General features: G+C 37.7%; 1 protein-coding gene across 1 annotated transcript; it reads left to right on the top strand.

The window, feature by feature from the left end:
* Positions 1-1968: 1968 nt before the first annotated feature.
* oprd1b (opioid receptor, delta 1b) lies at positions 1969-10043 on the top strand (the record flags this gene model as incomplete). The annotated part of the gene is made up of 3 exons (XM_079468734.1): positions 1969-2195; positions 9000-9352; positions 9514-10043. 3 exons carry the CDS (start codon positions 1969-1971, stop codon positions 10041-10043), a joined length of 1110 nt encoding a protein of 369 aa, XP_079324860.1.
* Positions 10044-13264: the final 3221 nt, after the last annotated feature.

The following is a 13264-nucleotide window of genomic DNA, read 5'->3' as shown; positions in this document are numbered from 1 at the left end:
CTTGTTTTGGAAAAGGAAATCTTCTTCAGCAGGCATTTAGTCCTGACAGTGATGAAATTAAATAACTTTTTTACATCTTGCACATAAATTTTTTTCTTATTTATATTGTGATTAGGATTAAATGCACACGACTACATACAAAAGTCGTTGAAAAGGTATGATGAATGTGACCTTTAGACAAAGACTAAAGTTGAAATCGGTGACATGAGACAGATTCAACATTAGATTACAAATGACAGCAACAGATTTGTCTAGATTTTTGTATTTCAGAGTTCTCCTCAGTGATGTGAACTGAAGTGTGCATTGTGTTCTCTGCAGGTTATCATTTAGAAGAACAGTGTGTGGTAATCACAAATGCTATTTGTCAGTATAATATGAACAATACCCAAGCCATCATGTAGCACATTTGTAGACCATTTCAACAACCATTTTCAGTTTTTCTAAATGTACTTTTTATAAAAAATAAAATTTGAAAAAATATTATTTTTGTTATGTTTCTCCCAAATTTCAAACAAAAATATTGTTCCTATTTGCAGAAAAAGAAACGATGCTCTGTAATACAAATACTGCAAAAATAAGTTCATATATACTTTACTTTCACATTGAATGACTTTGTCACTCCTGAGGTTTTGAAATTCAACAGACACTGGACTGAAATGACCACAATACATCTAGAAATGCTAATTCAGTAAAAATTAGAAATGGACTAAAAAAAAATTTTTTTTACAAAATGCAATGCTTATACAAGTTGTATTATGTTGCATTTCTACACAATTTAAAGCCGAAAGTTCTTAAAGTTCTATTTATTTTTGAACTCGTTGATTTATTCACATCTATCAGTGGAGAAAAAGTGTGGACATATTGCAAAATGATTATTATTATTTAGACCTAAACTTGACATTGCAGATTGAGTTTGCAGACTGTGTCTTTAAAGGCACCAAAACAACATGCAGCAACAGCTTGTTGCTTTGATTTAAACACAAAGACTCCAGATGGTGTCCCGTTTTTCGGGAAATGAAGCCAAGAGAAATACTTAGCAAAAGCATGTTGTATCTCCAAGGTCAAGAAAATATCAGAAAATCACCCCAAAGGCTAAAAGCTACAGATTAATGGTAAATATCATTGAGTAACTTAATTTTCTTCCACGTGCTGCTGTTAAAACTGGGCAGTAATAACCCAGCATGTTAAATTGACCTTGGGCATTTTCGTCTCAAAGTCTTCATTTGTTTTGTAAAGCACCACCATCCTTGACAAAAATAAACGTGATTAAGTCAAACTATTGTTTCTCTTCGGCTGACAGCGAGGTAATTGGAATATAGACCCCCTGCATATCTTAATTATTTACTGCACCCATTAGGATTGCAGTATATTAATTAGGCATTAATGGACGAACTAACAGCATTTAAGTAAGTCACACATATATTACAACTGTTAATAGGTTACAGACAATTAAATGAAAATAAACCATAGATAGATAGATAGATAGATAGATAGATAGATAGATAGATAGATAGATAGATAGATAGATAGATAGATAGATAGATAGATAGATAGATAGATAGATAGATAGATAGATAGATAGATAGATAGATAGATAGATAGATAGATAGATAGATAGATAGATAGATAGATAGATAGATAGATAGATAGATAGATAATAAATAGATAGGTTGCGAAATGAATAGGTTTCCAAGCGTCACTCTTTCTTTGTGGGCGCAGTGGTCTTTCAGTGGTCGCAGGGAAGTGGCTTCTACTTCGGAGAAAGTGAGGCATCACATCAGTGCGCCCAGTCGGAGCTCGAGTGCGCTTCCGACAAGAGGAGAGCACTTTACCAACGACTGATGCAGCTGCGTGAAAGGACCGGTGAAGTATCCAGTCGCTTTTCTTGAAAACGCAACATCAACCATTGATAGTTTATCCCAAATCTACTGAATTTGACGGCGTTTGACATTAAACAGAAGGCGAAGGATGGAGCCTCCAACTGTGACCGTCAGCGATTTCTCTTTGATTGTGGGTAACACAAGCTTTATGGAAGAAGCAGCGGGACTTGTGTCGAACATGAGCCGAGGCGGCGAGCAGAAGGTGGTGAGAGGCAGTGCCGCGGTCGCTATAGCCGTGTGCATCACCGCGCTCTACTCCGTTATCTGCGTCGTGGGGCTGTTCGGAAACGTTCTGGTCATGTACGGTGTGGTCAGGTAAGAAACCGATGTACTCGATATGTAGTGTGAATTTTTTTTAACACACTTTGGCAGCAATTTTCAGCTAACTTAATTTGTGACAGACACTCTCCAAAATGTGCATAAAAAGCAAAAGGAGAACTAAAGACAGAAATCTGCTGTTTGTATCATAATTGGATTGGATTCAATTTATTGTCATTACACACATACAAGTACAGTGCAACGAAATGTATAATCAAGGGGACTGTATTATATAAACTGCATAACTCACAATATTATCTAATCTGTTTCGTAACCATGGTGATTTCAATTAGGGGCATTAATAACACTGGATATGTTTTACTGTAGCACTTAAGATAGGAAGTTTCTATGGCCCCTGATATAATCTGCATATATCATGCAGATGTCAATTTTTGCTGAGGTGGGAGAGGATACGAAGAGTGACAGATGTGCTTAATTGAGAGTGGCCATGACAACCTACAGAACACTCACTCAACAAACACAATCTGATATGCCACACTCTTAAAAAGTAAATGCACAGGTTCTTCACAGTGAAACCATATAAAATAACCATTTTTGCTTCACCAAAAAATCATTGACAAGTACTCAGTCTTAGAAGCACCATTTCTTTCTTCGTTTTTAAGAAGATTCTTAAAGAAAAATGTTGTCACGGATCTCGGGGAGAGATCTCAGGGGAGAACCCAAATGCAGGCAGCCACAGGGGTGAAGGGGTTAACAAGGACTTTAATAATAAAACAGGAACAAAACAAAAACCCACGAGGGGGTAACAAAACAGAGTACACAATAAACTGAGGACTAACACTTGACAAGAACTTTGACTACAAAAAACACCTAGACCAGGCCTATTCAAATAGCGGCCCGCGGGCAAATTTGGCCCGATAGAAATTTATTCTGGCCCGCGGCATATTAAAAATAAAAAAATAAAAAAAGTCTAAAAAAATCTACGAATCAGCCGCGTCGCACAGACAGGTACAGGCAAATAATCTAGAGCGAGCAGGTCGTCTCCATGGTGACAAACTCTCGTTCTCGCTGATTCGATGCTCTCACGCTGCCTGTGACACATGGATCTAACATGGCGTTGTCCAAGCCAAACCGCAAAGTTGACAGTGAAAATCGTAAATTTCAGAGTGAATGGACGGAGAAGTACTTATTTACTGTGCCAACTACGGGAAGCAAGCGAGGGGCCGATAGACCTGTGTGTGTTTACTGTGCAACGAATCAGTGGCTGTGGCCAAAGAATATAATGTGAAGAGACATTTTACTACAAAACATTCGTCTTTTTCTGCGCAATACCAAGAGGGCTCTGTGGAGAGACAACGTAGAATAGACAGACTGGTAACTTCTTTTGAGCAAAGTCAGCGTGCAATTGGCGGGTTTTGTACCGAACAAGAGAGAGCTTTCATTGCCTCTCTACGAGTGGCGTGGATACTCACGAGAAAAAAGAGGCCCTTCACCGAGTCAGAGACTATTAAAGATTGCATGCTGGCGGTTATTGACGAAATCATTGTTGACTAAAAAATTAAAGACAAGGTGTCCTCATCTATTAAAAAAGTACCACTGTCAGACACCTCAGCTATCCGTCGAGTGGATCTACTAGCAAATGATGTATTTGATAAACTTCTGGAAAACATTAAAAAAACGGAGCTGATGTCCATTGCTATTGACGAATCGACAGATACAAGTGATGTGGCCCAGATGTGCGTTTATGTGAGATTTTACGATGGAGTTCGCTTTCGTGAGGAGCTTCTGGGACTCATTCCACTGGAGGGACATACGACAGGTGAAGTGCTGTTTCAAAATGTTGTCGCGTTTTTCAGTGAGCATAAACTGGATTTACAAAAGGTTTGCTTGTTAGTAACGGATGGAGCACCAGCTATGCTCGGAAGAGTGCAAGGACTAGCAGCCAGACTGTCAGCCGTGGCACCTCAAATGCAGTTTTTACACTGCATTATTCACGAGTCTGTCTTGTGCGCGAAGCTCAGCGGTGAATTAAAGAACACTATGGACAAGGTCACAAGCATTGTGAACTTTATCCGCTCAACTTCAAGCCTTCAGCATCGTCTTTTCCGTCTGTTGCTTGATGAGACTTCTGCTGAGCACGCTGACTTGCTGGCTCATTGCGATGTCAGGTGGCTCAGTAAAGGAAAAGTTTTGGATCGTTTTTGTGATCTCCGCGGTGAGATTATCTCTTTCCTTCGCACATGTAAACACAAACGAGCGTCTCATTTCCTGGAGCACATGCTTGATGAACAGTTCATGACACAAGCTAATTTCCTCTGTGACATTTTTGGACACTTAAACTCACTAAATTCAGAGTTACAGGGGCGAGAGAAATGTATTGCGGATTTGGTTGAGAGATTGTGTGCTTTCAAAACAAAGCTGAATGTATTTGTGTCTGACCTAACCACAAACAAGTTAATGCATTTTACACACCTTCGTTCATTTTTGAGCAGTACTCCAGGGGCACAAGTCATGCCAACTATGATTGAATTCATGACAAAGCTGACTGAAAACTTCAGTGACAGATTTCAGGGCTTTAGTCTCCCAATGGAGGTTATGCAGTTTACTCGTGATCCATTCTCAATAAACCATGACTCAAACTTCATTGCAAAAGTGAAAGAGCTCATGCCTAACATTGATGAGAGTGCTCTTCAGCTAGAAATGATTGATATCCAGTCTTCACTTGCTTTAAAACTGCTCTTGCAGTCTGAAGGGCCAATCAACTTTTGGTGTAACCATATTAGCCAGGCTAAATACCCCACAATTAAGAAAGTTTCTGTGCTGATACTGACAATGTTTGGATCCACCTACACATGTGAGTCTAGCTTTTCTCATATGAATGCAATCAAAACAAAGGCACGTTGCTGCCTGAGCAATGAAAAGTTATCCCAGTGCCTGAGAATTGCACTTACCACATATGAGCCAGATTATGTTAAAATGGCAAAAGAAAATCGTTGTCACTTCTCCCACTGAGTCACATACTCTCACTGATAAATAAGGTCAACAAAATGTTAGTTTTCATCAAGAGTATGTTTACAGCACATAGTGAGCAGACTTACTGTACACTTGAAATGTTTTTTCTAGTTTTAAAATGTGTACTCACTGTCTGAAAGATATACTTCAGGGATATTTGTTCTTATTTCCCCAAATAAGATTTGATACTTGAAACTGCAGTTGCAGTTTTGCACTTATAACAGCTTTATTTTGATTGTTTGATTTTTATAAATATATAAGCTATTACTTATGTTTACTGTTTTGAGGGGAAAAGCTGTGTATATGTCTCAGTATTTGCAGTTTTGCACTTTGTTGTAGACCTAATCAATACAAGTTGAATGTGTTGAAATAATAAAGGAAACAAAAAGAATAATGTACCTTATTTTATTTCATATATATTATATAGTATATTTTAATTTCCTTTAGCTGATATAAATTTGTCCGTTCGGCCCTCACAAATTTTGGAAATTCCTAGTTTGGCCCCCCTGCTGATGTATTTGAATAGCCCTGACCTAGACTAACAGAACACTCACACTGACTAGACTATAATAATAGCCACTCCACGACATGGCATAAAGCATGAACCAAGTACAACAAACCAGCACAAGAAAATAGACAAGAGGGCATTAAATAGGGAGACTAACAAAGGAGATAATGATGGGCAGGTGTGGGTAATGAGACACAGGAGGAAAGCTATACTAGGAACGAGAGGGGCGGGGGCCAAATGACGAGACAGGAGAGAACGCATATTAAGTCCTGATTGACCATATGTTCCTCTCCACATAAAACACGTGGGTCTGTCATGATTCTGCCCCTAGACCAGAAAATCAAGACAAGAGCAGGCAGAATCATGACAAATGTGTTTCGTTTATGGTATCACCGGGAGTGTTACTCAGAAAAACAGATGCGGATGTATTTGTTTGCTTTGAAAAGAAACTACATGGACATTCTACACAAAAAAAGAAAATATATGTAGGCTACTTGTCCTCATGTGCTTCCAAGCTCATATCCAACCTCTTTTCACAAAATCAGAGATGACAGATTTGTAATTTGTGGGTAAACTCTTTCTTTAAAGCACCTGTTACCATCCGATCTTGGTTACATTTAAACGATTATTTAATAATATGAAAAAGTTAAATATTGATATTATATATATATATACACGTTTTAAGTGTTGCGCGTGTCCACACGATCAAAACTATTCTTTAATTGTTGGTTTTCTCACGGCAAAAACGTAGGCCTGACTATTATACAAGGTGGCTAATTTTGGCTACTTAGTATGAATTCGTACATTTTAGTGCGATTCGCTTTCATGACGTTAGGGGTGGGCTTCAGTATTTTTTTCTAGTAATCATACGTTTTTGTACAACTCACAACATATGAATGCATACAAATTAGCCACCTTGTAGTTACAAATTGCCATAAAATCGCTTTTGGAAAGATCACAAACTTTAATAATCATGTGATTAAGGTTTTCCAACACAATCGTACGGCAAAAACATAACTATTTTACGAGGTGGCTAATTGTGGCTATTTGTACAATATTATTCGTACATTTTAGTTCGATTTGCTTTCACGCCAGTGATGATAACTGTAGGGGCAGAGTTAGGGCTTCAGTATTGCTTTTTTCTAGTAATAGTTTTTTGTATGATACACAACGTATGAAGTCATACAAATTAGCCAGCTAGTAAAATAATTTACAAATTCCTGTGAGATCAGGTTGGGTTATCTGTAGCGCACCAAAAGTAATCTTAACAAAAAGGATTTACATTTTTAGAAAGACACAGCGAAGATAGTTTTCTAGCTGGACAGCTTCTGTCTTGGTTGTTATTCTGCCTTTAGACTTTGAAATATAAAATTTTCTAATGCATTTTTAAGTATTTACATAATCCTAAACTAGCAGAGATATAAATAGAGTCTGTTCTCTCAGAGTGCTGTTAAGTTACAATTCTTTCAGCTCGATTACATCTGTCTGCTCCATTCACAGCACCTTTTAAACCATGTAATGAATCTGCAGGAGTGGAAAGAGAAGAGGAACAGACTGAATGAGCTAATCAAAGTCGTGATGCCTGGTTTGACTTTTCATCACATATGCCTTTCCAGATTTGGGGATTTCTCAAGGGTGTAGCCGTGGATATAATTAATGCATATCAATCACTATAGCCTTCAAGACAGAAACTGCACAATAACAAGACTCAAGATAAAATAAGTATTGACGAGATTCTTTCTACAGGACAGATTTGTTAAACGTCGAGGTTAAAAAAAACATGAGGTGTTTTTGTGGGTTTGCTTTTTAGTAAACAAGCAACACAACGCAAGCTGTTCGAAAAGCAAATTAAATTGAACCACTCAATTATGACACCTCAAAAACATTGAAAATCTCCAGAGCCTGCTTCAGAAACGTTTTTAATGAAGAGCTAGCATGAAAGGATGTCTGGCCGTGCTAACGGAGCACAGATTTACAAAACTGGAGCTCAACAGTTCCCTGTGAGACTTGAGTCTTCACGTAATACAACAAAACATATTACGCACACATTATAAAAAAACATAACGGATCGTAAAAGGAAACATTATTTGCTTTCATCACACTTTTGGTCCTGTACAAAGCGAACAATAAACTATAATGCCACTAATGGATATGAAATCTAGCCTCTTTAACACCGCGTGACTTCAAATGTCAAGTACTCAAAAGAGATCACAGTGTGTGGGCACCAGACAAATCATTAATGCTTTGGGACCATAATCAATGGATAATAATTTAAACCCTTAGCATCGGTGCACTGTGATCTCCTAGTTTCTATGGTTGCATTGTTGCATCCTTTTATGCCCCTTCAGTTCACTACATGTTTGGAAAACAGAGTGCTCCCGGAAAGTTATGAGCTGATTATTGCAAGAAAGCACAGAGAGACACTTGAGGCGTCTTCATGTAATGAAAGCATGGTGTTATGAAAGGATAGAATTCCAATGAGACTGCATTTGCTGCAACTCATTTGAAAGTGTGTCATATCAAAAACTGTTTTTCAATCTTATTTGCGAAATGTCCCTGTTACCTGCTAAAATGGAAATCAGATATTTCTTACAGGCTCTGAAAATGATGCTCACATGTAGCCAATCAAACTTTTTGTCAGAAAAAATCATAATGTTTTTCTGTGGCTCAATGGTAGAGAATGGAGCAGCAACGCCAAGGTCCCAGGGGATTGAACGTAGTTAGAAACCAATGTAGAGCACAATGCAATGTAAGTCGCTTTGGATAAAAGCGTTGGGTTGGGTACAGTTCACTTTTCAGAATTCAGTGCCTGTACCACACGGCACCTTTTTTCGGTACTTTACTCTCTGTGTAATAAAAAACATTTATTTCAGGGGAAAAAAGTCCAAACCTCTCAACTTCAAAATTTTGTTGAAATTTTACACAAAAGAAATAAAGACTATAGAAATAATGGGGAAATCACTTGAGGTAAAGTTTATTTTTTACATAAACCATTAGAATAAAAAATGTGCCAATGTAGGTCCTACATATGAACAGGTTAATAATTTAGATTATTAAAATAATAGTTCCTTACAATGTAGTTTTAAATAAGCACATTCTTTCTTTGTCGCTTTTGGAAAAGATCATGAACTTTAATTATCATGTGAGCTATTCATAATTAAAAGGGCAATTCCCCTAGGAGCCTTGTGTACAATCAGTGCATCCCATTCAACTGCACCGGCATTCATGGGCATCTTCATCGGAAACCCAGGTGCGGCACAAAAGAGTGACATTTAAAGAAAGAGAACATGCACGCTGACTCTTACACTTTTCTTTAACAGGTACACAAAGATGAAGACAGCCACCAACATTTACATCTTTAATCTGGCTTTGGCTGATGCTTTGGCGACCAGCACTTTACCGTTCCAGAGCGCCAAATATCTCATGAGTACCTGGCCTTTTGGGGAGCTCTTGTGTAAAGTGGTAATCGCTATCGACTACTACAATATGTTCACCAGTATTTTCACATTGACGATGATGAGCGTCGACCGATACATTGCCGTGTGTCATCCGGTGAAAGCCCTGGAATTTCGCACGCCCTCCAAGGCAAAGATCATTAATATCTGTGTGTGGATTCTGTCATCGGCCATTGGCTTCCCAGTAATGGTCATGGCTGTTACTGTCACTGACAAAGGTGAGGACAGGGTTTGAAAATTGTATGGTTCCCTATAGAAGAAATAAATTTGATTTCTTTGATATGGCAGAAGTCTCTCCCGCAACAAGAAGTTATTCAGTATCGATGCATTCTTGATCTAGAATTATTATTCTCTCATTCACGTCTGGTGTTCTCCACAGGAAAAACAATCTGCATGCTAAAATTTCCAGACCCCGACTGGTATTGGGATACCGTGACCAAGATCTGCGTCTTCATTTTCGCCTTTGTGGTTCCGGTCTTGGTCATCACCGTCTGCTACGGGTTGATGATCATTCGCCTCAAGAGTGTGCGTTTGCTCTCCGGCTCTAAAGAGAAAGACAGGAACCTTCGGCGCATCACTCGTATGGTGTTGGTGGTGGTGGCGGCCTTCATCATTTGCTGGACACCCATTCATCTCTTCATCATCATCAAGACTGTGGTGGAGATTGATAAAAAGAATCTGGTCGTGGTCGCCTGCTGGCATCTTTGCATTGCTCTGGGCTACATGAACAGCAGCCTAAACCCTGTCCTGTACGCATTCCTAGATGAAAACTTCAAGAGGTGCTTTAGAGATTTCTGTTTGCCCTTTCGTTCCCGCATGGAGCAGAGCAGCTTTTCCAGAGCCCGTAGCGTCACCAGGGAGCCCATCTCGGTTTGTGCCAAGACAGTGTCAAGAAAGCGGACCACCTGACTAGACTTGGACCAGATGCCTTCGAGTATAGAAGCAAGGACGCAGAAAGACCTTCAGACTGAGGTCACTCAGATTTCTACCACTGAGTTTTAGAAACCATCTGAGGTTAATACAAGGTTAAAACAGCAAGCGTTTACCGAAGGCAAATGGTCTTTTTGGATAATCATTATTATTGCTCATTATAACTGCCATTTGTTTCTCATTCTACACTTATCTGAGTGGGAATGGCTCTAAAACGATCTCCTAAGTGGGGGAAATAAGATATGTTTGGGCCATTATGGTTGTAAACATTGATTGGAGGGACAGCAAAGACGTGGCCTTAAATGGTCAACAGGAAGTCAACATTCATTAGTGGTACATGAGCCATCAAACTGGATTCTTATAATCACATTTCAAAATGAATAAAGAATACATTTTCATTGAAAGTGTTGGACCATGTAACTGAAACAACGTTATTGTACTGGGCTTGGATCACCGGCAAGATGGATCTTTTCATTTAAAGAGACAAGCACGCTGTTTTCACAGAACCTTCAGTCGGACTTTTTCCTCAACAAATTATTTCATTAAAACCAAGGATAAAAATGTGGAGGAGGTGTGTAGGACACGGCATATGGACGGTCATGGATCTGAATTCTCAATCATTTATTTGCATGCTGGCTATTATATGGATAACAGGGTTAACTCCCTCAGGATGGCTGTTAATACTGTTATACAGATTATTAACACTGTTTTTGTTCCTTGATAAGTTGTCTTCGTAGTGAATATGTGCTACTTGTGAAGGATTTTTATGACCACTGACTATGAAGTACAACTGTGTGGACCAGTATGCTTTATGAAGGGATTCTTGTATATTTCCCTAGTTTTCACTTACTTATTAAGTATTCTGGTGTAACAATTCCATCATTCCAGCGTTTTTAAACTTAAAATTACATTTAACAAATTTTGTAATAATGGAGTTTGGTTCTAAATGTCAGCTTTTCGGTGAAAGATTTAGCTTCTTGAGAGTTTAGTTTCATTAAACATTTTGTGTGTTAGGGACAGTGACAGTTGCTGTAAAAAACATATGATGTATTTTAAGCTGTTGGATATTCCATTAGTAAGCTATTTATATGTCTGCAAGCCAATTATCACAAACGATCAGAACAGTGTCTATATTGTGAAAGCTGAACGTATTAAAGTGGTTCTGTAGTAGATAGCAAAAACATATTTTAATCTGGTTATGTATTACAAAACTTAAACAAGGTTCAAAGTTTTTGATATGATTTGAAAGAAAGCCTGTGTGAGCAATTAAAATCTAAAAGGAATGTACAGAAAAGACCCCTACAAATTGACTGCGGTGCTATTATTCCTGCAGGTCCTTTAATAGCTGGAGACTCACATAAGTTTTCATGATCTGTTTCAGTTATATTCACCATAGACAACATACAAAACCCCAATTATACAACAACAGATAAGTGTGCTTGTAGTCGAGCACTGGACAGCACGCAGCTCGTTGTATTATAGCTTTAAGGACACAGAGTATTAGCAATGAGTCAGTAAAATGTTAAAACCAGAATGTATTCTACTTCAAATTTTGTATTTATTATTCAGTGTATCTTTATGATGTTGTGTTTTTGTAACAAAACATTATTTTGCTAGCGTGGTTCTAATATCAAAGTAATGTTTGGATTATATTTTGGCAAGATGACTACTGGAAGTTTTGATAGCGTGTTATTTTTTCAAGCAAACCTTGTTTCTTAATTTTCTATTTGTTTTTTAACACAAGCTACACAAATGTGTGTATTGTTGTTATAGTCATAGTATAGAACAATAAAATAGTGTATACATTTTGTTCTTCTGTTCTTTGTTTTAATGCTGCACCCTTACACTTCAACGCATTGAAGTAAACTCTTCAAGGGATAGTTCACCCCAAAATTTACATTTAGTCATTTAGCAGACGCTTTTATCCAAAGCGACTTACAAAGAGTTCGGGGAGCAATAAGCGATATGTCATACAAAGAGCAACAGTACAATAGGTACTAATACAAAGTTACTAGTTTCAACAGAAGCTAGACCACTACCTGTTGAGAGAAGAGAGGGTTAGTGTACGTATTTTTTGTTTTCAAAATTAATTACCCACTATCTAGTTGTTCCAAACCTATACAAATGTATTTTTTTACATTTGTTTAGGTTTGTAAAGCTTTCTTCCAAATATCTTTCTCTGTGTTATAAAGAAATGTATACAGATTTAGAACAACTCCAAGGTGAGTAAATGATGAGAAGTATTTTGGGGGAGTTTAACTATCCCTTTAAACAGTGTTTGTTAGTATTAACACACTTTTTGTGTTAAGCGACACATAATGTGTTATGAAACATTTTGTGTTGTTTTTGTGTAAAATAAATAAAGGGACAACACAAGTTGTGGTAAAAGTAACACAAAATGTGTTGTTTTTTTAATTAGACCTTGCTTTGTGTGTAAGCGATTAAGTCGTCTTGGATACAAATCATTTGCTAAATATGCTAAAAAATAAATGTATAATGGATCGTAGTTAGGGAAACATTAACACATAAACGTAGTTGTTCAAATGGCCTAGACAAGCAACATCGTTATGGTCAACACATTTCTTTCATGTGTTTTCTGGTTCCTTGCGATAGTTTGAAGTGTATGTTACATAATGACACAAACATTGGATCAGAGATCACTGCTGGCACATGGCTGTTAAGAGTGGGTGGAGAGATACATCACAGCACAATGACTAAAGACACAACATGCCAGTTTGATCAGAGGGATCAATACTTCGCACAGTCATTATTTACTGGCTACATGGTTTTATTTAAAGCAACATAAACGAGGACGCATTTAACAATTTGCCATTATTGTCACAAAATTGCATTATGTGTGGTGTGCAAGGTTAAATCAGAGTAGCATAAACTGCCAAATGGACTCATGTCAATGTGAACTAATTCAGTCACTAATTTTAGAGTAACACATCATTTATACTTTGCCAATAAATTCTTGACCAACACCACACTATTAAATGCTGTCCACGATCTAACGTATCATCGATATGGAAAAAAAGGTTAAGATTAAAATGTTATTACAATTTTTAATTGTAAAGTCAAGGTAAGAATTAGGCCAGTCATGTGCTAAAACTAAAAGCGTCTTGAATTATAACATGGCATTTATGAAAGGGAAGTATGCTCAAAAGCATATATCCAGTAAGACAAACTTCCTTTGAGCC

Source organism: Barbatula barbatula (assembly GCF_947034865.1).
Source record: "Barbatula barbatula genome assembly, chromosome: 12".
Taxonomy (NCBI): Eukaryota; Metazoa; Chordata; class Actinopteri; order Cypriniformes; family Nemacheilidae; genus Barbatula; species Barbatula barbatula.
Note: the sequence above shows the minus strand (reverse complement) of the source record. Positions and strands in the feature narration are given on the sequence as shown.